Source organism: Oncorhynchus masou, chromosome 14 (assembly GCF_036934945.1).
Source record: "Oncorhynchus masou masou isolate Uvic2021 chromosome 14, UVic_Omas_1.1, whole genome shotgun sequence".
Taxonomy (NCBI): domain Eukaryota; kingdom Metazoa; phylum Chordata; class Actinopteri; order Salmoniformes; family Salmonidae; genus Oncorhynchus; species Oncorhynchus masou.
This window is the reverse complement of record NC_088225.1, coordinates 19,055,690-19,082,979: the sequence shown is the minus strand read 5'-3', so window position 1 is coordinate 19,082,979 and position 27,290 is coordinate 19,055,690. Positions and strand designations below refer to the sequence as shown.

The window sequence follows — 27,290 nt, the reverse complement described above, 5'->3', positions numbered from 1 at the left end:
TGCCGGTGTACGATTCCTTGTCAGTCCACACACGCTGATATGAGCAACGCCAAGGATTCCATTAATCAACTCGGCTTCACCCCGGTGGATATACACTGATACAGCCGAACAGATCGCATCTACTTCATACTCACTCACACGGTTGCAGGTTGAGCAGGAATTGCATACACTATTTTTCGTGGATGGTAATGCGGTACATTCTCATGGATTTCCAATGTTCTAGTGATTGGACTCAAACCCGGGAAAAGTAAAAGGACAGGTGCGTGTTGAAGGAGCCCAGGTGTAGCAGCTGAGCCTGCGTTGGACATGGGACCCTATCTTAGCTTTGGGGAATACAGTGCGGGAGGAATAGCGTCTTCGTGAAGGAAAGCTGACTTCGGGCTGAAGCGGGAATCTGAGGCACTGCGCGCGGCAGAAAAATGCGTTCCAACCACGGCTTTATCTTGCTTCTCCTTAACGGAACAGCGTGCTTGGTAAGCAAGAGGGGCGACGGTGCCCAGCAGTGTAAAAAAGTTACACCAGTCATATGTGTGTCTGTGTCCATAGTTCCATGTTCATTCACCCCCGTCGTTAATAGGCTACCTCTTCCTTCAGACATGTGCCACTCATTTGTTTGGCGAAAAGTGAAGGGAATTAACCGTGCATAAGGTGTCGCACGAGCTACTGGACCCGACAAGGTTCCCTCTCCCAGGGCAGAGACCCGCGACAGTGAGTACGCTGTGAGCGGTTGCCATGGATAGCATGCTGCGCCACGGACACCGTCCCGTACATTAAGTGTGCCTCGAAACTCCATATTGGAGTTCCTCGGTTGAAGCCTATTCTATCCGTTGCTGAAGTTATTTGTTGATGGACAACGAAAGAGTACTGACTCTCTTTGACCGATCATTACTATATGTTATTAAATAAAAATTGAAAGATAACTTAATAACGGTACAAAGGCGAGACGAATAGGCTACCTGGCATGAGACACAGTGCAACGTGTCCCCCATACAGGTAATGTCTGGTCAATATTTTAATGTTTCATTGTTCAAGGTTGAGTTAAAAAAAAAAAGGGAATTTCTAGAATTGTATATTGACCACTAGCTGTTTATTGCAGGCAACACAGTTCGACGTTAGTGCACTGTAGCCGTTGCCATTTCAGGTATCACACTGTGCAACCTGGTGTATACTCAAATCAAAATGATGTTGTGATTGATGATCTGCAATTACCACAGGATTTAGAGTCCTGGTAAATTTAACGATTTTAATGAGATAAACATAACTAACATCAAGATGAAACTAAGTGCCTTATGGGACATGTTTATTGACCATGTTGTGTGCAAAATTTTAGCCTCGACTTTAATTTTCTAAATAAATTTACGTGATCATGCTTTACATGTATATCTATATATAGAGCAACAATGTCATTTGGCAAATTTAGAGGCAAATTATAGCATCAAGAACAAAAACTGAATGACGGAGGCTAAATTCAAGTGTTGTCGCAAGGTTGCTTCTTTGATGTGTTGTGTTGTGTTCTGTTGTGACACCTTTGTGTCAGAGCGGCCGACCTTGTGGCTTTGTAAAGGCACACACTGAATAACCTTGGGCGCTTCTGACTGAACAAAGACTGTAGTCTACAGGTGAATTGTAGGCTAATAATAAACAATTCAAAGAGTTATTACCCACTGGGCACAGATGTCAGTTCAACGTCTAGTTATCGTTGAGTTAGCAACGAATGTAAAGTCAAGGTGAAATCAACAAAACATGTCACCATGTCATTGGATTTAGGTTATAAAGGTTGGGTGAAAAAAGTTTTTTTCAAAACAAATCAGTTTTCCACATTGATTCAATGTCATCACATTAATTTATTTGATTGAAATGGCGTGGAAACGAGTTGATTAAACCAGTTTTGCCCACTGGGTAGTTGCCTAATCCCGGATTTTAAGCACAACAAATTCGTAAAATATAGTAAGAATTGGAAATAACTTCAACTTCGGAAATGCAAAAAATGATTTAAAAAAATATTGCGGCATGTAACCAGAGTTTCTAAACCAAGAGGTGCAACATCGCAAGACTTCCTGCGAAATAAGCCAAGCAGAGCAGGCTGGGGTTTGAGAAGTCAGTGAGAGAAGTGACATCATTTTCTTGAAATCTAAAGGCACAACCTAGATTCGAGCTAACGTCTTAAGATATAACATATTTTTACTCCAACCTCGTGAAAGTGACAAACTGACTCCTTTTAATTTTCCTCAAAACCAACATTATATCGAAGCACTGCCTTTGATTTGACGGCCGTGTTCGATTTGACATTGCAGTTCCCTTTAGACTCAGTGACTTGTTTCAGCCCACTAGCCAACATCACCATGACATCGCCTATAAGTGTGATTAGGGATTTCTATTGGAGAAGCAGTTTCTGCCAACATACTGTGCTGTCTTTGATGTAACATATTACACGAAATGGATGACTTGGTACACAATTTGATGAGGTAGTACACAAAAAACAGGAACAACTTTTGGCTCTTGAGCACCACTTTCAAAACTACGGGCTGAAATGATACAAAAGTTTGAGAGTGCATCTTAAAGTAGGTAACCTATTTTAAATAAAGACATAGGCCACTGTTTAGTCTACGTGAAATTAAAATGAGATTATGAATCCTTCAAAATAAAGGCCAAATGTTCCACCATCTCAAAATTATTTTTCTTCATTGATTGAACATTTGTAAAGGATTTGGGTCGTAATACATATTATTAATAGATGGCATTGGCCCTATTACTTGACAAATTGAATAAATGTTCCTCCCATCTAAGAGAGAGATTTTAGGAGCCGGAGAGCATGTTTACGCTTCAAGGTGTATGTTCACACATGCTTGCCACATACTCTCAAATGCAGCAGGATTGCACTAATGATGTAATTAATTGGAGTGCAGTTTCTATCAATATTCTACCATGTTGCCTATCTAAAAACCGTGGCGCACCACATCTCTCAGCAGGGAATCTTGGGTAATTCATTAGCAGCATGACATTGATAAATTATAGAGCAATTAATAAATTATCCAACTTATTACACAATAGAGCTCGGATGAATAATGATAGACCATGCATTTATATTCAAATTCAGCTGATTTCCCTATTGTACCGCCCCACTCAATATCAGTGTGTAGCCTTTGTCTCTGGGGTGTATAAACCCACTCTGTCTGGATGGAAATAAGGTTATTAATACTCTATCAACATGAAGAAAGCAACAATGATGTGATGGATTTAGCGTCTCAAATGTTAATTACTATGCCAAGCATTGGTTGATATGAATAATATAAACAGTCTTAGAGTGCTTTGAAATTGACTGCTATGCTGAGAAATTATAGTACGTTTTTGGCGAGGGTTTAGCAATGTTTCATTCTATGACATGCAGCTCAGAGATGGGATTCATTTGTTTTTAATGGACTAAATGGCTCGAGCATTCAGTGTTATACAGTCAAGAGCCTATTACAACTAATGTGTTGGTTAAATGTTTATATTAGGGCTATTAACTCACCACTAGTCTCATAGCGATACCATTAGATCCTTACAGTATGACAGACAATATCAGGGGTTATTGTGCTTTCTCCAGGTTCACACGTGCACACACACACCAAAAACACACAGATCGAGAGAGAAAGAGAAAGACAGAGTGAGAGACAGGTAAGGGGAGTCTGGCTCCTAGCATATCCACTGTGTGCCTTGTGCCCATGCTCATAATGACTGGGGTTAATAAAGGGATGAATAAGGAAGAGAGTGCAGAAAGGGAGAGTTAGCAGTCAAATACAGGGCGAGGGACAGCCTAGTGTGGATAGGATAGAAAAAGACAAGGAGAGAAATGTGTAGAACAGCATACAACGAGAACAGAGAGTAAGGAGAGAGACAGAATGAAATGAAAGAGTTGGGGGAGAGAAAGACGGAGGGAAGGAGAGGGATTGAAATGGATGGAGCGTAGAATAGATGGAGGAGTAACAGTAGTATTAATAAAAACAATACATTTTATTTGGTGGACGCCTTTCAGGACACTCAAGGACATTTCCCATTAACAGTACGTCTACATCAAATCAAGTGTAACAATCAATGTGCAATTATAAATCAAAGGACCAGACAAAACAGGACAAATAAAATGAGGAGGGAGGGCTTGAGTAGAGGATATAAACCCAGTTTAGGGTAAGGGTTTGGGATTAGGGGGTAGGGTTGGGAATAGGCAAAGGGAAGGGTTTGGGTTTAGGGATGACACATGGATTTAGGGTTGGGAATAGGCAAAGGGAAGGGTTTAGGGTAAGGGTTTAGAGGGTAGGGTTGGGAATAGGCAAAGGGAAGGGTTAGGGTTTGGGTTTAGGGGGTAGGTTTGGGAATAGGCAAAGGGAGGGGTTTGGGTTTAGGGGGTCTGGTTGGGAATAGGCAAAGGGAAGGGTTTAGGGGGTAGGGTTTGGAATAGGCAAAGGGAAGGGTTTAGGGTAAGGGTTTGGAATAGGCAAAGGGACGGGTTTAGGGGCTAGGGTTGGGAATAGGCAAAGGGACGGGTTTAGGGTAAGGGTTTGGGTTTGGGGGGGGGCATGGATACTGAGAAGGTGTGTAGGACAGAGTCAATCATAGGCTACAGGTTATAGGCTTCCTATGAAGAGGTGTCTTTTGAGGAGGTTTTTGAATAAGATGACTGTGGCTTCATGTTGTATGTGTGGGCGTAGTGCTTTCCAGAGCCTGGGTGCCGAGCAGCTGAAGGCCCGGGCACCCATGGTGGAGATGCAGAATGAGGGGGTGACAAGGAGACCAGCAGTGGAGGAGAGGATGGAGCGAGAGGGGGCATAGACTGGGAAAAGGTCAGAGAGGTCGGTGGATGCCAGGTTGTGGAGGGCTTTGTAGGTGAAGAGGAGTGTCTTAAAGTCAGTACATGATTGCACAGGGAGACAGTGTAGATTGATGAGGATTGGTGTGATGTGTTCAGTCGATCTGGTGTGGGTGAGGATTCTGGCAGCATAGTTCTGGACCAGCTGGAATCTGTTGGTGAGTTTGGTGGGGATACCAGGAGGAGAGTGCTGCAGTAGTCCAGTCGGGAGGTGATGAAGGCATGGATGAGGGTTTCGGTGCAGTAGTATGCAAGTGATAAGAAATGAATTGTACTGGTAAAACTAAGACAATACTGTATATTACACATTCACAATCTTGCTTTCTCACTCACGCACGCACGCACACACACACACCACACACACACACCACAGGGATGCGTGAGGGGTTATATGCAATGGAGCACTGGTCTGAAATTTGCATTGTAACCTTCAAACAGCAGGGATCACCAGGGATGAAGGAGCTCCGCTCTCACACACACACATTCAGTGAACTCACACTCTACCCAGTTTTGGAGAGGCAGTCACGTATTGAACAAGGTCTTCTATAGGCTAGAAGCCTCAGGTACTCAGAGACCTTGAGAGGTTGCACAGATTGTCACCCACTATACATACAGTAGTTATCAGAGATCAGGATTTCCAATGTATTAACTATAGTTTTACAATTCTAAGTTTAAGGGGAAATGGAATGGGAACAACAGACAGTAGCCATAGGTCAATAGAGGTGTGTGGAATATTCGCCCAGTAAGAGATCTGAGGTGCTGTCCAAGGATCTGGAGTGGCTCTGGACTTTCGTGGGTTTTAGCATTAGCTGCGCTCCCTTTCCATGGTGCTGAAAACGTCTTCTATGTTCCCGTGTTAGTTTCGATTCCTGTCCATGGTGCTGAAACATCAGTGTGATGTCTTAAGTATTACCTGGGGCTTCTCCCAATGAAGTTACGCTGCAGACAGCACTCTGATCTATACAGATCTATGTTTTCTGGTTACAGGCCGGGCATCTGCAACTACATGACTGATCTATGTTTATACAGCTGTGTGTTGTATGAGCTTTATGTATATGTTGAGCATCAGGGTCTGTTCTCACTGATCTGTTTTCACTCCAGCATTTCTACCCCTGTCCACTATGAAGTCTATAGGATCATTACATATCTGACATCTCGTTGCCAGTGCAATTTTAGGTGTTCGTACTTTCAACTCTTCATATTGAAGAAAGATATTAAACAGAGCATCTTTCCACAGCGTGTTGTGTTATTTGAGGTTAAGAGATTGGCTGAAGGTCATTTTAACCACATGCACCTCTTTTCCCTCTCTTGTCTTGTCAGAAAATCTTTGTAGCAGCAATATAAAAAAGGGAGGAGGATGAAGGTCAATGCAAATAGTCTGGGTAGCCGTTTGATTCATTGTTCAACAGTCTTATGGTTTGGGGGTAGACGCGGTTAAGGAGCCTTTTGGACCAAGACTTGGCGTTCTGGTACCGCTTGCAGTGCTGTAGCAGAGAGAACAGTCTATGACTAGGGTGACTGGAGTCTTTGACAATTTTTGGGGCCTTCCTCTGACACTGCCTAGTATATAGGTCGTGGATGGCAGGAAGCTTGGCCCCTGTGATGTACTGGGCCATATGCACTACCCTCTGTAGCGCCTTACGGTCAGATGCCGAGCAGTTGCCATACCAGGTCGATCAGGATGCTCTGGATTGCGCAGCTGTAGAACATTTTGAGGATCTGGAACCAATGCCAAATCTTTTCAGTCCCTGTACAACAACAATACATCCAAAGCATTCCAAACTGAGACAGAGAGACACAGACTGCACATGGCCACACAAATATGGTACAATACAGCAATGCTATATCAACACAAACACATTAGATGACTGCCGATGCAAAGCTGTGCATTATAGTCCTGCCTCTCTGGCTTGCTGTCTCCAGGTTCAATCACAGCCTCAAACAGTATCAATCAGTCACAAACAGTACAGTTATACTATGACCTCACGAACACAGATAAGCTATAGCCATATCTCTGTCTCTCATTTTCTGTATTGATTGTTTTGTTTAACCTTTGTCTATCCAGGTTTCATTGAGATCAAAACTCTTTTACAAGATGGACCAGGTCCAAGACAAGAGCAGGCAGGGTCACGGTGTAACAAGAGGTTACAGACATTAAAACACCTAACTGTGGACAATGGATTCTTATTGTACTTCAATAATTCCTCCAACAAACAAGAGCTAGACAGACACACTACAGTGAATGAGAGGAGCTTTAGAGAAGAGGCTGAGAAAAGGTCCAGTGGTGTTATTATGGACAGGCTGTCACTTCCTGCTCGGGTTATAAAACAGCTTGAGTTATGCGCAGGCATGGCATGGACGACCCTAGAGGTGCGCCATTCTCCTGCCCACCCAGCGAGTACCCCAGTGCTGGCCCGCAGGCCACCCTCAGCCCCCCAGGCCCTCAGCATCCCCTGCTGCCTGACTGACTGACATACAGCAGTAGAGAGAGGCATGATGGGTAGAGGGAGATTGTGCTCTGTGACACATCACCAGACAGGCACAAAGCTGCCTGTCCACAGACCGAAAACACTTTTCTGAACAAGCGCAATTGTCAAATCAAATTATACAGATGTAGATCTTGCCGTGAAATTCTTACTTACAAGCCCTTAACCAACAATACAGTTTGAAGAAAATAAGAGCTAAGAAAATATTTACCAAATAAACAAAAGGAAAAAAAGGAACACAACAAAATAACAAAGGCTATATACAGGGGGTACCAAGTCTATGTGCGGGGGTACAGGTTCGTCGAGGTAGTTGAAGTAATATGTACATGCAGGTAGGGCTAACGTAACTGTTACGAATCCCTTTTGGCCCGACAGTCTAGGGGGGATGGTAATGAGACTCGTAACATAACTCATGCAAATTATTATTGTGACAAAGGAAAAGTGTGAACGAAATAAGCACGACAACTGAAATCTACCGTCAAACTCTAGGTTTATTTATAAACACACGGTAATGGGGGGAGCAGGAAAAGGGGCTGAGCTGGACCCAAGGAAAGAAACAATAAGTATTCAAAAACACCCCTAAGCTAGACTAGCCTACTTTAACCACAGCTAACTAACTAACCAAAAATACAGTGGGTGGTCCGCCCAGTTCTAACTAGTGTATTTAACAAAGTTCACCTACGGGTAGTGTATGCCCATGGGCGACTTGTCTTGGTTTCCCCCTTTTCCACCAGCAATCAAACACAAACACCATAACCAAAAACAATACTCACAGGTGATGACAAAGTGCTATGAGGTGCTTAAACAAAAGAGAGGTTACGACACAAAGCGAGAGTGAAACACAGAGACCTACAGACATGGCATTTACAGAGAGATTGAGCTGAGCTGAGCTGGGCTGGGCTCCAGAACAAACAAATGATGGGGTTTTTAAACCATGGGGAAGGAACTGTGATAGGTCAGGAAATAGGAGGAGGTGTGTCTTCTGATTGATGATTGATTGGGGAGTGATGATTTTCACCTGTGAGGGGAGAAGGAGAGAAAAGAAACACACACACAGGATACACACACACACAGGATAACTGTATCCGTAACACTCCCACCCTTAAAAGAGCAACCCTAGGGGTTGCGACTACAGTATTTCAATTAATACTCCCAACAAAGCAACAACCTTGCAAAACATGCAGAAATCATTTTCACACACGAGACAAAGCATCTGCCAACACATTATCAGAACCCTTTTTGTGGCGGATCTCCAAATTATAATTTTGTACAATCAGCGCCCAACGCATAAGGCGCTGGTTCTGGTTGTACATTCGGTGGAGAAAAACTAAGGGGTTATGGTCAGTATATACAATCACGGGTAGGGCACTGGAACCAATATATACTTCAAAGTATTGCAGAGCCAACAACAAAGCAAGAGCTTCTTGTTCTATTGTCGCATAGTTTGTTTGACATTTATTAAATTTACGTGAAAAATAACAAACGGGATGATCCACTCCACTCTTGTCCTGCTGCAGTAGAACAGCACCAGCACCTCTGGCACTAGCATCTACCTCAAGTTTGAACGGTTGTTCAAAATCAGGAGCAGCAAGTACAGGTGTACTACATAAGAGTGCTTTCGCTGATTCAAAAGCTCTCTTACAATCAGGGGACCACACAAATGATCTAGCCGGACTAAGCAAATCGGTCAATGGAGCAACTACCGCAGAGAAATTTTTACAGAAGCTACGGTAGTAGCCAACCATCCCTAAAAAGCGGCGTAGCTCTCGTCTGGTGGTAGGTGCAGGGAATGCAGTTATAGCCAAGACCTTGGCATTAACAGGGCGCACCTGTCCATGCTTTTCAGAGGTATCACACAATCCATCCTCTTGATCAACCTCTTTGAACAGAACAGTGTTCGACAAATCTCTCTCATCACCCTCTTGTCGTGCCTGAGCACGAGTGACAGCACAAGGGGAACACATGTGGATAATTCTGTGCCAGCTCATTCGAGAGAGAGTGGTCACTTTTATCCAATACTTCCAATACGGGTACTACATTTCCTCCGGCAATATCGTTACCCATTATGAAGGTCACACCTTTCACTGGCAACATAGGGCGTACCCCACTCTGAATATTCCACTGATTAACTCAGAGTGTACTTTCACAAAGTGCAATGGCACTGGGACAAAACCCATTTCAATACCCTGCACTAACACACTGGAACCACAGTATGTATCATCAGATAAGGGCAACACATCAGACAATATAAACGACTGCGCCGCACCAGTATCTCTAAGGATTTTAACCGGACGCTGAGACGCTTCGTCATTCGTTAGGGACACAAACCCCTCGAAAATGAATGGTTCATAACTGAGGTCGGGGACTGAGACTTTCAAACTACAGTTACCCTGAGGCACCTGTTTTGTTGCAGACCTCACAACCGTACGAATTAGAGCAACACCTGTTGGTGGCTTGGCACGAAGAGGCATCCCTTGTTTGCGTTTAAGCAGGAAGCAATCATTAATCATATGTCCTACTTTATGACAATAGAAACATGGACGCTCATTCTTCTGGCGTGCTTGACATACTACTGCTGGCCGACTAGGACTAAAGGTAGGAAACTCAGTGGCTCTACTCTCAGTTTGAGCCGAAAACACACTCTTGTGCGTCAACACAAACTCGTCTGCCAACACAGACGCTTCTGCCAGGGTGGATACTTTCTGTTCGTTTAGGTAAACTACAATGCGTTCGGGTAAGCAATTTTTAAACTCTTCCAACAAGATTAACTCCCGGAGAGAGTTGAAATCAGTTACCTTACTAGCAGCATGCCATTTATCAAACAGATTTCCCTTGTCTCTAGCAAATTCCACATAAGTCTTACTAGAAGACTTTCTATGAGACCTAAATCTCTGTCGGTATGCCTCAGGCACAAGCTCATAGGCACGAAGAACAGTAGCTTTGACCACTTCATAATTCAAACTGTCCTCCAGAGGTAGCGCTGACAAAACCTCTTGGGCTTTACCAGTTAATTTACACTGAAGTAATAGGCACCAAACCTCTTCAGGCCATTTCAATGCTACGGCTATACGCTCAAATACACAAAAATAGGAGTCAACCTCTGACTCTCTGAACAAAGGTACTAAGGCAATCTGCCTACTAATGTCAAACGTGTTTGAGGACACAGCAGGTGAGGACGGCTCACAAACAGGCACAGTAGGACCAGAGGCTAGCCTCGCTGTCTCTGCCTCAAGTTCCATCTGGCGCATTTTGAACTCCAACTGCCTTTGTTCTCTGTCTGCCTCAATTTTACACATCTCTAAATGCCGTTGTTCTCGTTCTTTTTCTGCCTCTATTTTACACATCTCCAACTGGAGAGTCTCTCGCCTAATTTGGGCTCTCTCTTCCACCTCCAGTTGGAACTGTGCTAAACGGACATCCCTCCTGGCATCACCATTTGACAGTGGGGAGAGTGGATCAAAACGGGACAATGTGGCTGGTGTTTTAGCCTCTCCCTCATTATCAGACACCAATGGTCTTACAGGAGCAGCAACATCCGCTACAGGGGTAGTAGGCTCAGGCAGCGGTAACACAAGCACCTGCTCTTCCAACAATACATTTAATACTATCCGTTTCACCTCCGCCTTAACTAAACTCTGCGGAATCGATACTGAATAATGGTCAGCCAAGGTCATTAAATCAACTCTACGACATTTGTCAAAAACCTCCCACGAAGGGTTATCCAAAAAGATTTCAAATCAAAAGTAGTCATTTTTACACTACTTCACAAGTGCCAAAGGAAATAGCAAACACTAATGCTACTTCAGCTATGACGCTCAACACTGAACTATACCACTACAACAATCTACATGAGCGGCATGGGTGTCAGTTATGACATATCCCGGATGAGCCCCCACTTATGTTACGAATCCCTTTTGGCCCGACAGTCTAGGGGGGATGGTAATGAGACTCGTAACATAACTCATGCAAATTATTATTGTGACAAAGGAAAAGTGTGAACGAAATAAGCACGACAACTGAAATCTACCGTCAAACTCTAGGTTTATTTATAAACACACGGTAATGGGGGAGCAGGAAAAGGGGCTGAGCTGGACCCAAGGAAAGAAACAATAAGTATTCAAAAACACCCCTAAGCTAGACTAGCCTACTTTAACCACAGCTAACTAACTAACCAAAAATACAGTGGGTGGTCCGCCCAGTTCTAACTAGTGTATTTAACAAAGTTCACCTACGGGTAGTGTATGCCCATGGGCGACTTGTCTTGGTTTCCCCTTTTCCACCAGCAATCAAACACAAACACCATAACCAAAAACAATACTCACAGGTGATGACAAAGTGCTATGAGGTGCTTAAACAAAAGAGAGGTTACGACACAAAGCGAGAGTGAAACACAGAGACCTACAGACATGGCATTTACAGAGAGATTGAGCTGAGCTGAGCTGGGCTGGGCTCCAGAACAAACAAATGATGGGGTTTTTAAACCATGGGGAAGGAACTGTGATAGGTCAGGAAATAGGAGGAGGTGTGTCTTCTGATTGATGATTGATTGGGGAGTGATGATTTTCACCTGTGAGGGGAGAAGGAGAGAAAAGAAACACACACACAGGATACACACACACACAGGATAACTGTATCCGTAACAGTAACTATGCATAGATAATAAGCAGCGAGTAGCAGCAATATAAAAAAGGGAGGAGGGTGAAGGTCAATGCAAATAGTCTGGGTAGCCGTTTGATTCATTGTTCAACAGTCTTATGGTTTGGGGGTAGACGCGGTTAAGGAGCCTTTTGGACCAAGACTTGGCATTCTGGTACCGCTTGCAGTGCTGTAGCAGAGAGAACAGTCTATGACTAGGGTGACTGGAGTCTTTGACAATTTTTGGGGCCTTCCTCTGACACTGCCTAGTATATAGGTCGTGGATGGCAGGAAGCTTGGCCCCTGTGATGTACTGGGCCATATGCACTACCCTCTGTAGCGCCTTACGGTCAGATGCCGAGCAGTTGCCATACCAGGTCGATCAGGATGCTCTGGATTGCGCAGCTGTAGAACGTTTTGAGGATCTGGAACCCATGCCAAATCTTTTCAGTCTCCTGAGGGGGAATAGACATTTTTGTGCCCTCTTCAGTGTGTCTGGAAAATAATCGTTTGTTGGTGATGAACTTGAAGCTCTCGATCCGCTCTACTACAGCCCCATTGATGTAAATGGTGGAGTGTTCGGCCCTCCTTTTCCTGTAGTCCACAATCAGCTTCTTTATCTTGCTCATGTTAAGGGAGAGGTTATTGTCCTGGCACAACACGGCCAGGTCTCTGCCCTCCTCCCTATAGGCTGTCTCATCTTTGTCGGTGATCAGGCCTACCACCGCTGTGTTGCCAGCTAACTTAATGATGGTGTCGTGCTTGGCCACGCAGTCGTGGGTGAACAGGGAGTACAGGAGGGGACTAAGAATGCACCCCTAAGGGGCATCCCGTTTTGTAAGTTCAGCGTAGCACATGCGTTGTTGCCTATCCTTACCACCTGGGGGTGGCCCATCAGGAGGTCCAGGATCTAGTTGTGGAGGGAGGTGTTTATTCCCAGCGTCCTTAAATTAGTGATGAGCTTTGTGGGTGCTATGGTGTTGAATGCTGAGCTGTTGTCAATTAACAGCATTCTCACATAGGTGTTCCTTTTGTCCCGGTGGAAAAGGGCAGTGTGGAGTGCAATTGAGATTGCGCCATCTGTGGATCTGTTGGGGCGGTATGCGAATTGTAGTGGGTCTAGAGTATCCGGGATGATGGTGTTGATGTGAGTCATGACCAGCCTTTCAAGCACTTCATGCCTACAGATGTGAGTGCTATGGGGCGGTAGTCATTTAGGCAGGTTATCTTAGTGTTCTTGGGTACAGGAACTATAGTGGTCTGTTTGAAACACATAGGTATTACAGACTCGGTCAGAAAGAGGTTGAAAATGTCTGTGAAGACACTTGTCCGCGCATGCTCTGAGTACACGTCCTGGTAATCAGTCTGGCCCGCGGTCTTGTGAATGTTCATTTGTTTAAAGGTCTTACTCACATCGGCTATGGAGAGTGTAATCACACAGTCGTCTGAAACAGCTGGTGCTCTCATGCATGATTTAGTGTTATTTGCCTTAAAGCGAGCATAAATTGCGTTTAGCCTGTCTGGTAGGCTTGTGTCACTGGGCAGCTCGCGGCTGGGTTTCCCATTGTAGTCAGTAATAGTATGCAAGCCCTGCCACATCCAACGTTCACAGAGCCGGTGTCGTAGGATTCAATCTTAGGCCTGTGTTGACGCTTTGCCTGTTTTATGGTTCGTTGGAGGGCGTAGCGGGATTTCTTATAAGTGTCCTGCTGCTCAAAAGCGGCAGCTCTAGCCTTTAGCTCGGTGCGAATGTTGCCTGTAATCCATTGTGGGAATGACATGATCAATGCACTTATTGATGAAGCCAGTGACTGAGGTGGTATACTCCTCAATGCCATCGGATGAATCCAAGAATTTGTATTTTTTTAAACTAAGCAAGTCAGTTAAAAACAAATTCGTATTTACAATGACGGCCTACCCAAACATAACTGGGCCAATTGTGCGCCGCCCTATGGGACTCCCAATCACGGCCGGATGTGATACAATCTGGAATTGAACCAATATCTGTAGTGATGCCTCTAGCACTGATATGCAGTGCCTTAGACCACTGCACCACTCAGGAGCCAACATATTCCAGTTTGTGCTAGCAGTCCTGTAGCTTAGCATCCACATCATCTGACCACTTCCGTATTGAGCGAGTCATTGGTACTTCCTGCTTTAGTTTTTGCTAGTATGCAGGAGTCAGTAGGATAGAATTATGGTCAGATTTGCCAAATGGATGGCGAGGGAGAGCTTTGTACGGGTCTCTGTGCGTGGAGTGAAGGTGGTCTAGAGTTGTTTTTCCACTGGTTGCACATGTGACATGCTGGTAGAAATTAGGTAAAACGGATTTAAGATTTCCTGCTTTAAAGTCCCCGGCCACTAGGAGCACCACTTCTGGATGAGTATCTTCTTGTTTGCTTATGGCCTTATACAGCTCGTTGAGTGCGGTCTTAGTGCCAGCATCGGTTTTTGATAGTAAATAGACAGCTACGAAAAATATATATCTTAGTAGATAGTGTGGTCTACAGCTTATCATGATGTACTCTACCTCAGGTGAGCAAAACCTAGAGACTTCCTCAATATTAGAGACCACGCTCCAGCTGTTATTGACAAATTTACACAGACCACCACCCCTCGTCTTACCGGAGGTAACTGTCGATGCACGGAAAACCCAGCCAACTCTATATTATCCATGTCGTCGTGTAGCCAACTCGTTGAAACATAAGATATTACAGTTTTTAATGTCCCGTTGGTAGGATAGTCTCGAACAGAGCTCATCCAGTTTATTCTCCAGTGATTGCACCTTGGCCAATAGGACGGTTGGTAGAGCTGGGTTATCCACTCGCCAACTAATTCTCACAAGGCACCCGGATCTGCGGCCCCTGTATCTCCGTCTCCTCTTCATGTGAATGACGGGGATTTGGGCCTGGTCCGGGAGCAGCAGTGTATCTTTGCGTAATCTCTGTTCTGATATCCAGGAGCTCTTTTCAGTCATAAGAGACGGTAGCAGAAACATTACGTACAAAAATAAGTTACAAGCAACGTGAAAAAACACACAAAAGAGCACAATTCTTTAGGAGCCCGTGAAACAGCAGCCATTCCCTCCGGCTCCATTGTGTGGCATGGATGACCCTAGAGTGGTGGCATTCTCCTCTGAAACATTGGGGCACATAGAAAAAAGGGCATTGGATGAATTGTGCTTGGTTGATTGGTTGACAGTAGGTTGGGGCGGGAGGTCCTGTATAAACACAAACTCACTTCCTTGACAACTTCCTTCACAACTGCTCTGCTGTCAACCAATCATGTCAATGCGGAGCTATACAGAGCCCTCTGCATTGTTAAAAAATTTGAGAGCATGCGGCAATGCCGTACAGAGCTTGATTTGGTGTCTGCATGCCTCTGGAGACTCTGCAATTGCATCACACCCTCCATACAAAACCTCCAACCACATTTTCAGGTCAAGCATAAATTGGCTTTAAGTCATAAATTGGCTCAAATTCAATAGAATTAGAAGTAATTTCACCTTTGATTATTAGGAAGGCAGCGTCACACTATTTTATTCCTCTGAGAATGCTAGCCACTCGAGAGCTTCCTATTTGTGCTGAATATACTTTTATTTATGTAAATAAAAAGTTATCTCAAGAACAAACAGCTTTAGAGAGCGGACGGTGGCGGAACTCCTTTATACTGGAAATAGAAGCAGGTTTATTAGAAAAGGGGACATCTGTCACCATCTGCTAATACAAAGAGACCACTAGTGATGTCCTCCTGATGATGCAGTGGGCTATAGGTCCCAAACTGACCTCACCAGTCTGTGATGGGGGCTCCTGGTGACATCATCAGGGTGTGATGGGGCTTCTGCTGACCTCACCAGTCTGTGACGGGGGCTCCTGGTGACATCATCAGGGGGTGATGGGGCTTCTGCTTACGTCACCAGTCTGTGACGGGGGCTCCTGGTGACATCATCAGGGTGTGATGGGGCTTCTGCAGACCTCACCAGTCTGTGACGGGGGCTCCTGGTGACATCATCAGGGTGTGATGGGGCTTCTGCTGACCTCACCAGTCTGTGACGGGGGCTCCTGGTGACATCATCAGGGGGTGATGGGGCTTCTGCTTACGTCACCAGTCTGTGACGGGGGCTCCTGGTGACATCATCAGGGTGTGATGGGGCTTCTGCTGACCTCACCAGTCTGTGACGGGGGCTCCTGGTGACATCATCAGGGGGTGATGGGGATTCTGCTGACCTCACCAGTCTGTGACGGGGGCTCCTGGTGACATCATCAGGGGGTGATGGGGATTCTGCTGACCTCACCAGTCTGTGACGGGGGCTCCTGGTGACATCATCAGGGGGTGATGGGGATTCTGCTGACCTCACCAGTCTGTGGCGGGGGCTCCTGGTGACATCATCAGTGGGTGATGGCGATTCTGCTGACCTCACCAGTCTGTGACGGGCTGTTTGGTTACAGTAGGGAGGGAGACAAGACATACACGTATCTACCCACTCCAACAACCAGCTGACTTAGGGACCTCCAGGGAATAGTCCCGAGATGTTGAAGTGATCTGAAGGACTAGAGTACTATATGTCTCCAAGGGTAGTGCTCTGCTCTGGATGGGTTTTCTGTTTACTGTTCTAGAACACACTGAGTTTGTACTGTAGCTTAAAGGAGATGAATGATGTCGGTTGGAGCCGTAACAATGTCGATGGAGATGTCCACACACTGTTGATGTTTGTACTATAACCAGACAGAAAAGACAGTTAATACTAACTATGTCCACTGATATGACCTCAAATGAAAGTTAAGCCCAGTATTCCACAGTGCATCACCACAGAAAGAGAGTGTGTTAGAGAGAGTTAGAGGGAGAGATAGAGAGAGGGAGGTAGAGGGAGAGAGAGTCCAGTCCCCTCTCAGGTCCTCTCAGACAGGTGGGCATATACAGTAGTAGAACTCTGCTTTAATCAGTTCTATCCCATCAGCCCCTGCTCTCGCTCTCCTCCTGCTCTATCCTGCTCCAGCACCGCACTCCACTCAGCCGCCTTGTCGATATCTTATAATGTACAAATTTGATAGCCAATTCAGAGCAAGGTCTCTCCCTCAGCATACTAAATGAAGCTGCAGGTCCAGTGGGATGGTAGAACTGAACTTGTCCAAAATGAGTAAGGAGCTCAAAACAGAGAGAAAGTGGCTGAATGTAGTGAGTTCATCCACCCAGCATAGAGCTGAATGTAGTGAGTTCATCCATCCAGCATAGAGCTGAATTTAGTGAGTTCATCCACCCAGCATAGAGCTGAATTTAGTGAGTTCATCCACCCAGCATAGAGCTGCATTTAGTGAGTTCATCCACCCAGCATAGAGCTGAATGTAGTGAGTTCATCCACCCAGCAGAGAGCTGAATGTAGTGAGTTCATCCACCCAGCATAGAGCTGAATGTAGTGAGTTCATCCACCCAGCATGGAGCTGAATGTAGTGAGTTCATCCACCCAGCATAGAGCTGAATGTAGTGAGTTCATCCACCCAGCATAGAGCTGAATGTAGTGAGTTCATCCACCCAGCATAGAGCTGAATGTAGTGAGTTCATCCACCCAGCATAGAGCTGAATGTAGTGACTTCATCCACCCAGCATAGAGCTGAATTTAGTGAGTTCATCCACCCAGTGCAGAGCTGAATGTAGTGAGTTCATCCACCTAGCGCAGAGCTGAATTTAGTGAGTTCATCCACCCAGCGCAGAGCTAAATTTAGTGAGTTCATCCACCCAGCGCAGAGCTGAATTTAGTGAGTTCATCCACCCAGCGCAGAGCTGAATTTAGTGAGTTCATCCACCCAGCGCAGAGCTAAATTTAGTGAGTTCATCCACCCAGCGCAGAGCTGAATTTAGTGAGTTCATCCACCCAGCGCAGAGCTAAATTTAGTGAGTTCATCCACCCAGCGCAGAGCTGAATTTAGTGAGTTCATCCACCCAGCGCAGAGCTGAATTTAGTGAGTTCATCCACCCAGCGCAGAGCTGAATTTAGTGAGTTCATCCACCCAGCGCAGAGCTGAATTTAGTGAGTTCATCCACCCAGCGCAGAGCTGAATTTAGTGAGTTCATCCACCCAGCGCAGAGCTGAATTTAGTGAGTTCATCCACCCAGCGCAGAGCTGAATTTAGTGAGTTCATCCACCCAGCGCAGAGCTGAATTTAGTGAGTTCATCCACCCAGCGCAGAGCTGAATTTAGTGAGTTCATCCACCCAGCGCAGCTGAATTTAGTGAGTTCATCCACCCAGCGCAGAGCTGAATTTAGTGAGTTCATCCACCCAGCGCAGAGCTAAATTTAGTGAGTTCATCCACCCAGCGCAGAGCTGAATTTAGTGAGTTCATCCACCCAGTGAGTTCATCCACCCAGCGCAGAGCTGAATTTAGTGAGTTCATCCACCCAGCGCAGAGCTGAATTTAGTGAGTTCATCCACCCAGCGCAGAGCTGAATTTAGTGAGTTCATCCACCCAGCGCAGAGCTAAATTTAGTGAGTTCATCCACCCAGCGCAGAGCTGAATTTAGTGAGTTCATCCACCCAGCGCAGAGCTGAATTTAGTGAGTTCATCCACCCAGCGCAGAGCTAAGCTCCGGTGATCCCCTTGAAGCTGACGTAAATTATTAATTAAGAGTCAAACGCCTTGTTTCTTGTGAAATTACCTTTCCCTCCCCCGGCCCTCCCGTCCACGCTAGTCAGTGGAATAATTAGTTATAAGGGCACAGCCGCTCTCCGATTTGAATCATGTAACAGAAGGAGAATATTCCTACAGTGAACGCATTAGGTCTGGAGTTTGGTGGGAGGGAAAACCCCCCACAAAGCGTCAGTGAATACTCTGGAAATATGAGCAGGCGCTTGAGCCTTTAATTAAAAATGTATGTCATATTAGAGATGAAGATTTCAACTCATCAGCCAGAGGAAAATTGAGAGCTTATTGAAGCCATCTGCTGCCCAGGGGAAGGATGTGCTGCAATAACACCTGCTGTGTGTCTCTATATGATCAAATAACATATACACCGTCTCTATACATGTGGATATTGATGAGAAGACACACATCTGAATAGGTAAAACTCTCTATTTTCAGTAGCAGTATTTCTCTAGTTGACACGATTGCCTCTCATCACCACCTGAGCACTGTGACAGAACAGAGATTTGAGCTAACTTTCTCCATCATCTCTGTTCTGGCTTTTAGCAACTGTGTGCCGTGACGCCAGGGGAACGGGAGGGTAAAATGGTGTAACTGTCACTTTAATAGTCTGAACATTTCCTGTGGAGCTGGTGGGCTCTTGTTGATCATTTCCTCCCTCTCATCCTCTCCCATTCCTCTACCCCCCGCCGCGAGAGAGGCCCCAGGCCTGTACTCACTAACGCTTAATGCGTCACAATTACCACCGTGATGGAGCCTGCAGACCCCCCACATTCCCTCCAACCATTTCACTGACTCACACATGACAGACAGACGACAAAATCCCCCCCCGCCAACAACCCTGGACTCTGACCTGATTGCACCTTCGCCCTCATTTCACCTTCGCCCTCATTTCAGCTTTGTGTAGCTCAGATCGGCTCTTTATGAAGCTTCATAAGTACTTTGAAACCTGACACCAACATTGTTCCTCAGATTACAACTCGGCCTAATACAGCTGCTGTTAAACAGGTCGATTCATCTTCTTCAAACTGCTGTGCCATTCTATGTCAGTCGTATACAGCACTATTCTGCCTCATAGCATGTTTCCATCTTTCACTTCAGACATCCGTCAACATAAGCAGGCCAGTGTATAACCTTCAGCACGGTGACTCACTCTACACAAGCGTTCCTTCAAGCCGTTAACCATCTGCTCTAAAGCGAGGAGGATCTCATCCTCATTGTTTTATTACCCCAGTAATCATCCATGAAGCCTGTTCTAACATGTCTCCCACAATGATGCTGTGCACTTCAATCGTTTGTTCTAAAGCAGCACTCCCTCTTCCCTAACCTCTAACACACACGTCCTGTCTCACCCCGAATGCTCTGTTTACATATTCAGCACCTTAAATGAACACATCTCATGCAAGTTATGGCTCAGTGAGATTATATTATAGGGGGGACAATGTGTTTGTTGTTCAGCTCTTCTCCTTGTCGGCATTGCCTGTCTGAGTCACTGAATCACTGTGTGTTTGGGAAATGAGCTCAATGTAAAACACAAGAGACAGAGTGTCATAAAGATTCATACAGTGGCACATTTCACATAACCCTGGAGGGCACAGAGATGGCCACCACTGAGACTCTGCAGTGCCACCTAGGGAGACTGGCAGACAGGCAGCGTGCTGCTCTTTGCCCACCAGACACCGTCCCATGAAGGGAGAGGAGTCAAACCCAAAGTGGCACATCATTCAGGGACAAGGGGGAATAGTGTATTTGCAATCACAGTCATAGCACCTGGCACGCACTTTCAGGCAAGAGAAGGCTTCTGAATAGATTCAAATCAATATGTCTTCTGCTCCATGTTTTTATTCATTATTAAAGAAGCCAAGGAGGGATTCTCAGGGACACTATCAGAAATGTTAAATAATATCACATTTTAGCCAACAGGGTTCCTTGTCAGGCTGATGTGTTTGTGTCTGAATGAGGGTCAGCTCTCTGTGGGAAACATGGGAGACAGTGTTCACTGTGGCCCAGCCCAGGTAAACAGACCAGGGGTGTGTAGTGTTGACTGTGGCCCAGCCCAGGTACCCAGACCAGGGGTGTGTAGTGTTGACTGTGGCCCAGCCCAGGTACCCAGACCAGGGGTGTGTAGTGTTGACTGTGGCCCAGCCCAGGTACCCAGACCAGGGGTGTGTAGTGTTGACTGCCCAGCCCAGGTACCCAGACCAGGGGTGTGTAGTGTTGACTGCCCAGCCCAGGTACCCAGACCAGGGGTGTGTAGTGTTGACTGTACCCAGCCCAGGTACCCAGACCAGGGGTGTGTAGTGTTGACTGCCCAGCCCAGGTACCCAGACCAGGGGTGTGTAGTGTTGACTGCCCAGCCCAGGTACCCAGACCAGGGGTGTGTAGTGTTGACTGCGGCCCAGACCAGGGATGTGTAGTGATGACTGTGGCCCAGCCCAGGTAACTCAAACAGCCACAGAGGGACCAGACAGAAAGGCTCATCTCCTCCAGAGTCCATAGCTAGACCATAACACAACAACATCAGTAGGGAATCCTCTACAGACTGCTGCAATGCAATGCAAGTTGTTACGAAAGGAAATACATGTTTTAGAGCGACAGAAAATCAATATTACAAGACTGTCTGAAATGCAAGAGAACAAATCTGAGTGAGCCTGTAGAAATCTGTATAAATGGAGTAAGAATGAGTAAAACTTAATAATCCCGACTAAGCCGGTATAAGGAAGCCATGACACTCTAAACAGTGGATGGATCAGAGCACAGACAGCAGCATGCATTATGAATCACTGTATAACAGTGGGATCACTGGGAGAAACCCTGCTCTATCTGGCAGAGAGAGAGAGACAGAGAGAGAGAGAGAGAAAGAAAGAGAGAGAGAGAGAGAAAGAGAGACAGAGAGAGAGAGAGAGAGAGAGAGAGAGAGAAAGAGAGACAGAGAGAGAGAGACAGAGAGAGAGAGAGAGACAGAGATAAAGCTCCTTGAATTGAATTGAATTGACAGAGAGAGAGAGAGAGAGAGAGAGAGAGACAGAGACAGAGAGAGAGAGAGAGAGAGAGAGAGAGAGCATGCACACAAATACCCCCCCACACACACACACTTATGCCTCGCTAATAGGGTACTGTCCACACACATTCCGGCAACCATCCATTGCATAATGACACTAACACAAACAGAGGAACGGTGACACAAACAGACTCCTATCCTCTCCACGATTAGATCAAAAGGACAGAAGATCACTCCGGGCTCCCACAGCCGACAGTGCCTACCTGTTAATAGATCATTACCATCTAATAATTACTCATTACAGCCTGCTCTCACACACACTCACACACTCACACACTCACACACTCCACAAAGCCACGGCTGAGCCGAGCACGACTGTCTTATCTCTCTCTCTCCTTTCTCCTCACTCACTGTTAACATCTGACAGTTTTGTGTGTGTGCCAATACAGATTTTTTAATTAAAACATAAAAAACCTTAATTGCACATCAAGGTTTATTTGCCTGCCCCTCCTCCAACCCCACACTGAAGGCACCAAAGCAATAATTGTTCTCCACTCAGGCCTGCATTATGGGCCTTAAATCTCTACCTTCATCCCCCCAGGCCTCTCAAGCAGCTGAAGGTATAGGAGTCGATTTCTATTTCATCTGCTGCCTGGGGAGCAATATAGCTTCTCTGAAAACCAGACGTTAAGGTATATCTGTTCTCAACCTGAATAGACACCAGAATGTAACAGCAGCAACATATACACCTGCATACTCAAACATTCATTGATAAGAGTACAACATTGATAGAATGTCACAGTTGATATCTATAGCACCAGGAGCTAAATTAAGTATTGATTACATCTTTCATTCCTTTTCTGTCCTTGTTTCCTTATTCCCTTGATAATAACTCCCCTTTCCCCTTTTTTCATCCCTTCTCTCTCACACACCTTCTCCCCCTCTCTCTCTCTCTCTCACTTTCCCTTTCATCTCTTTTCTCTCTCACACACCCTCTCCCCCTCTCTCTCTCTCTCTCTCACTTTCCCTTTCATCCCTTTTCTCTCTCACACACCTTCTCCCCCCCTCTCTCTCTCTCTCTCTCACTTTCCCTTTCATCTCTTTTCTCTCTCACACACCCTCTCCCCCTCTCTCTCTCTCTCTCTCACTTTCCCTTTCATCTCTTTTCTCTCTCACACACCCTCTCCCCCTCTCTCTCTCTCTTTCTCACTTTCCCTTTCATCTCTTTTCTCTCTCACACACCCTCTCCCCCTCTCTCTCTCTCTCTCTCACTTTCCCTTTCATCTCTTTTCTCTCTCACACACCCTCTCCCCCTCTCTCTCTCTCTCTCACTTTCCCTTTCATCTCTTTTCTCTCTCACACACCCTCTCCCCCTCTCTCTCTCTCTTTCTCACTTTCCCTTTCATCTCTTTTCTCTCTCACACACCCTCTCCCCTCTCTCTCTCTCTTTCTCACTTTCCCTTTCATCTCTTTTCTCTCTCACACACCCTCTCCCCCTCTCTCTCTCTCTTTCTCACTTTCCCTTTCATCTCTTTTCTCTCTCACACACCCTCTCCCCCCTCTCTCTCTTTCTCACTTTCCCTTTCATCTCTTTTCTCTCCCCCTCATCACACCCTCTCCCTCTCTCTCTCTCCCTTTCATCTCTTTTCTTTCATCTCTTTTCTTTCTCTCCCTTTCATCTCTTTTCCTCTCACACACCTCTCCCCCTCTCTCTCTCTCTTTCTCACTTTCCCTTTCATCTCTTTTCTCTCTCACACACCTTCTCCCCCTCTCTCTCTCTCTTTCTCACTTTCCCTTTCATCTCTTTTCTCTCTCACACACCTTCTCCCCCTCTCTCTCTCTCTCTCTCTCTCTCACTTTCCCTTTCATCCCTTTTCTCTCTCACACACCCTCTCCCCCTCTCTCTCTCTTTCCCTTTCATCTCTTTTCTCTCTCACACACCCTCTCCCCCTCTCTCTCTCTCTTTCTCACTTTCCCTTTCATCTCTTTTCTCTCTCACACACCCTCTCCCCCTCTCTCTCTCTCTTTCTCACTTTCCCTTTCATCTCTTTTCTCTCTCACACACCCTCTCCCCCTCTCTCTCTCTCTTTCTCACTTTCCCTTTCATCTCTTTTCTCTCTCACACACCCTCTCCCCCTCTCTCTCTCTTTCTCACTTTCCCTTTCATCTCTTTTCTCTCTCACACACCCTCTCCCCCTCTCTCTCTCTTTCCCTTTCATCTCTTTTCTCTCTCACACACCCTCTCCCCCTCTCTCTCTCTTTTCTCACTTTCCCTTTCATCTCTTTTCTCTCTCACACACCCTCTCCCCCTCTCTCTCTCTCTTTCTCACTTTCCCTTTCATCTCTTTTCTCTCTCACACACCTTCTCCCCCTCTCTCTCTCTCTTTTCTCACTTTCCCTTTCATCTCTTTTCTCTCTCACACACCCTCTCCCCCTCTCTCTCTTTTCTCACTTTCCCTTTCATCTCTTTTCTCTCTCACACACCCTCTCCCCCTCTCTCTCTCTTTCCCTTTCATCTCTTTTCTCTCTCACACACCCTCTCCCCCTCTCTCTCTCTTTCTCACTTTCCCTTTCATCTCTTTTCTCTCTCACACACCCTCTCCCCTCTCTCTCTCTTTTCTCACTTTCCCTTTCATCTCTTTTCTCTCTCACACACCTTCTCCCCCTCTCTCTCTCTCTTTCTCACTTTCCCTTTCATCTCTTTTCTCTCTCACACACCTTCTCCCCCTCTCTCTCTCTCTCACTTTCCCTTTCATCCCTTTTCTCTCTCACACACCCTCTCCCCCTCTCTCTCTCTCTTTCCCTTTCATCTCTTTTCTCTCTCACACACCCTCTCCCCCTCTCTCTCTCTTTCTCACTTTCCCTTTCATCCCTTTTCTCTCTCACACACCCTCTCCCCCTCTCTCTCTCTTTCCCTTTCATCTCTTTTCTCTCTCACACACCCTCTCCCCCTCTCTCTCTCTTTCTCACTTTCCCTTTCATCTCTTTTCTCTCTCACACACCCTCTCCCCCTCTCTCGCTCTTTCTCACTTTCCCTTTCATCTCTTTTCCCTCTCACACACCCTCTCCCCCTCCCTCTCTCTCTCTTTCTCACTTTCCCTTTCATCTCTTTTCTCTCTCACACACCCTCTCCCCCTCTCTCTCTCTCTTTCTCACTTTCCCTTTCATCTCTTTTCTCTCTCACACACCTTCTCCCCCTCTCTCTCTCTCTCTCTCACTTTCCCTTTCATCTCTTTTCTCTCTCACACCCCTCTCCCCCTCCCTCTCTCTCTCTCTTTCTCACTTTCCCTTTCACCCTTTATCTCTCTCACACACCCTCCCCCCCTCTCTCTCTCTCACTCTCTTGCTCTCTCAAACACACCCTCTCTCCCTCTCTCTCTCTTTCTCACTTTCCTTTCACCCTTGCTCTCTCACACACCCTCTCCCCCTCCCCCTCCATCTTTCTCATTTTCCCTTTCACCATTTTCCTCTCTCACACACCCTCTCCCCTCTCTCTCTCTCACTCTCTTGCTCTCTCAAACACACACTCTCCCCCTCTCACTCTCTTGCTCTCTCAAACACACCCTCTCCCCCTCTCTCTCTCTTTCTCACTTTCCTTTCACCCTTGCTCTCTCTCGCACACCCTCTCCCCCTCTCTCTCTCTCACTCTCTTGCTCTCTCAAACACACACTATCCCCCTCTCTAACATTCAACCTCTTTTTCTCATTCTCTCTCTCCCTATCCCTCTTTATCTCCAGCTGGCCCTGGGTCAAGAAGATGACTCTTCAAGCCCCAAGAGCTCCTCAGCAGACGGGTCGTCCTCTAAGACGGTGGGTCTCCTGGGGAGTCAGACTCCCCTTTCCCCCCTGAGTCGCTGGATGCTCCAGAGTAAAAGTCGAGCAGCCAATGCCACCTCCCTGGAGCTGCCCTACCGCTCACCCATACCCTTCTCCAAGCAGGAGTTCTGGGAGATGCTGGGTAGTGACCTGATGAAGCCAGACACCTCCTCTTCCTCCCGCGTCAAACGCCGGCCCATCGTCAAGACGGGCAAGTTCAAGAAGATGTTTGGCTGGGGAGACTTTTACTCTAATATCAAGACGGTGCGCCTCAACCTGCTGATTACCGGCAAGATCGTAGACCATGGCAACGGAACGTTCAGCGTCTACTTCCGCCACAACTCCACGGGCCAGGGCAACATCTCAGTCAGCCTGGTGCCGCCGGTCAAGGCGGTGGAGTTTGACCTGGAGCGCCAGAGCGTGGTCTACCCCAAGGACTCTAAGATCTTCAACTGCCGCGTGGACTATGAGAAGGTGGACCGCAGCAAGCGCACGTCGCTGTGCAACTACGACCCGTCCAAGACCTGCTTCCAGGAGCAGACACAGAGCCATGTCTCCTGGATCTGTTCCAAGCCCTTCAAGGTCATCTGTATCTACATCTCCTTCTACAGTACAGACTACCGCCTGGTCCAGAAGGTCTGCCCGGACTACAACTACCACAACGAGATGCCCTATCTGCCCTCGGGCTAGAGGGGGACACACAGGAGGGGGAGAGGAGGGACGAGGGAAGGAGTAACTCTGTAGGGTGAAGGGCCACCAGATTGAGCTGGATTCAACTTTTTATGTAATTTGCTGCCTCACCAGACAACCCCTCGCTGTAGCCAGACTACTGTACCCTGTAAAAACGTATATATGCAAAAAATACAGTATGCACAGTGAGGCATTGACATTTAGAGTGCTGTCACGAAGCATTCATCCACAGGAACAGTAGTAACTAGCACGCCCAACATCATCACACATGTTTACCTCAACTCAAACCTCTAATTTCGCTACCTACTTTGCTAAATACAGAAAACACCTACAAACATCTATGAATGTTTTCGTGAACTACTGCACACTGTCATTCAGGCGAGGTAGCACTCTACTTTCAAAAGGGTATCTTCCATTTGTTTCTGTATGGACCCTTGTCCCAATCTTTCCCAATGCTCCCATATCCCACCCCTCTCTCTCCCCACCCCTATGTCATCCCGATAGGCTATCCCACCCAATGTTTATTCTCAAACATCATCTCTCTCTTTCCCTGAATTATGTAACCTCTATGACATAGAAAATATAGATTGAGAAAGAAAGAGGGAGAGAGAGAGAGAGAGAGAGAGAGAGAGAGAGAGAGAGAGAGAGAGAGAGAGAGAGTGTACAAAAGTGGGAGAGGGAGAGGGGGAGAAATGAGAGATTCAGAGAGCTCTTTTAATTAAAGTGGAGGAGAGAGAAGGAGATGTAGAGAATTCAGCTCCTTCTATTGTCCCCTCTGTATGAAAAAGATTACATTTCGTTGCAGTCAGGATTCCTGATTTCAAGCTTTGATAACTTTGGCTGCGTGTAGTTGATTTCTCTTTCCTGACAAACGCTGTGTGTTCACCAAAGTCTGATCGTTATCTGGAATACATGAAAATAAAACTAATTAAGGCTTCACCGAGAGAGGGCGAAATGTATTCCTGGAAATCAAGTTAGGATTATTAGGATGCGAGCGAGGAGCACAGCGAGGGGTATAGTGGACAGTTGTGTTATGGCTCCCTGGCCCAGCAGCTTAGCCCTCAGTTAACTGCTATCTCATCAAGATGAATAGCCACTGGCTGGCTGAACTCATGTCCATTTCACAAACAACAACACTAGACAAAATACTGTATATATCTAATTGAGGGACAACTGTTTCTGTA

At 46.2% G+C, this 27,290-nt stretch overlaps 1 protein-coding gene across 1 annotated transcript; it reads left to right on the top strand.

The window, feature by feature from the left end:
- On the top strand, positions 1 to 26,736 carry LOC135554467 (neurexophilin-1-like). The gene is made up of 2 exons (XM_064986794.1): positions 1 to 473; positions 25,339 to 26,736. The coding sequence occupies exons 1-2, from the start codon at positions 420 to 422 to the stop codon at positions 26,104 to 26,106; spliced, it is 822 nt and encodes a 273-aa protein (XP_064842866.1). The 5' UTR covers positions 1 to 419; the 3' UTR covers positions 26,107 to 26,736.
- Positions 26,737 to 27,290: the final 554 nt, after the last annotated feature.

Excerpts from the sequence above, each read along its gene's own strand:
- LOC135554467 (XM_064986794.1), top strand. The coding sequence starts at position 420 with ATGCGTTCCAACCACGGCTTTATCTTGCTTCTCCTTAACGGAACAGCG. Across the intron at positions 474-25,338 it reads TTAACGGAACAGCGTGCTTG|CTGGCCCTGGGTCAAGAAGA; the intron begins GTAAGCAAGAGG and ends CTTTATCTCCAG.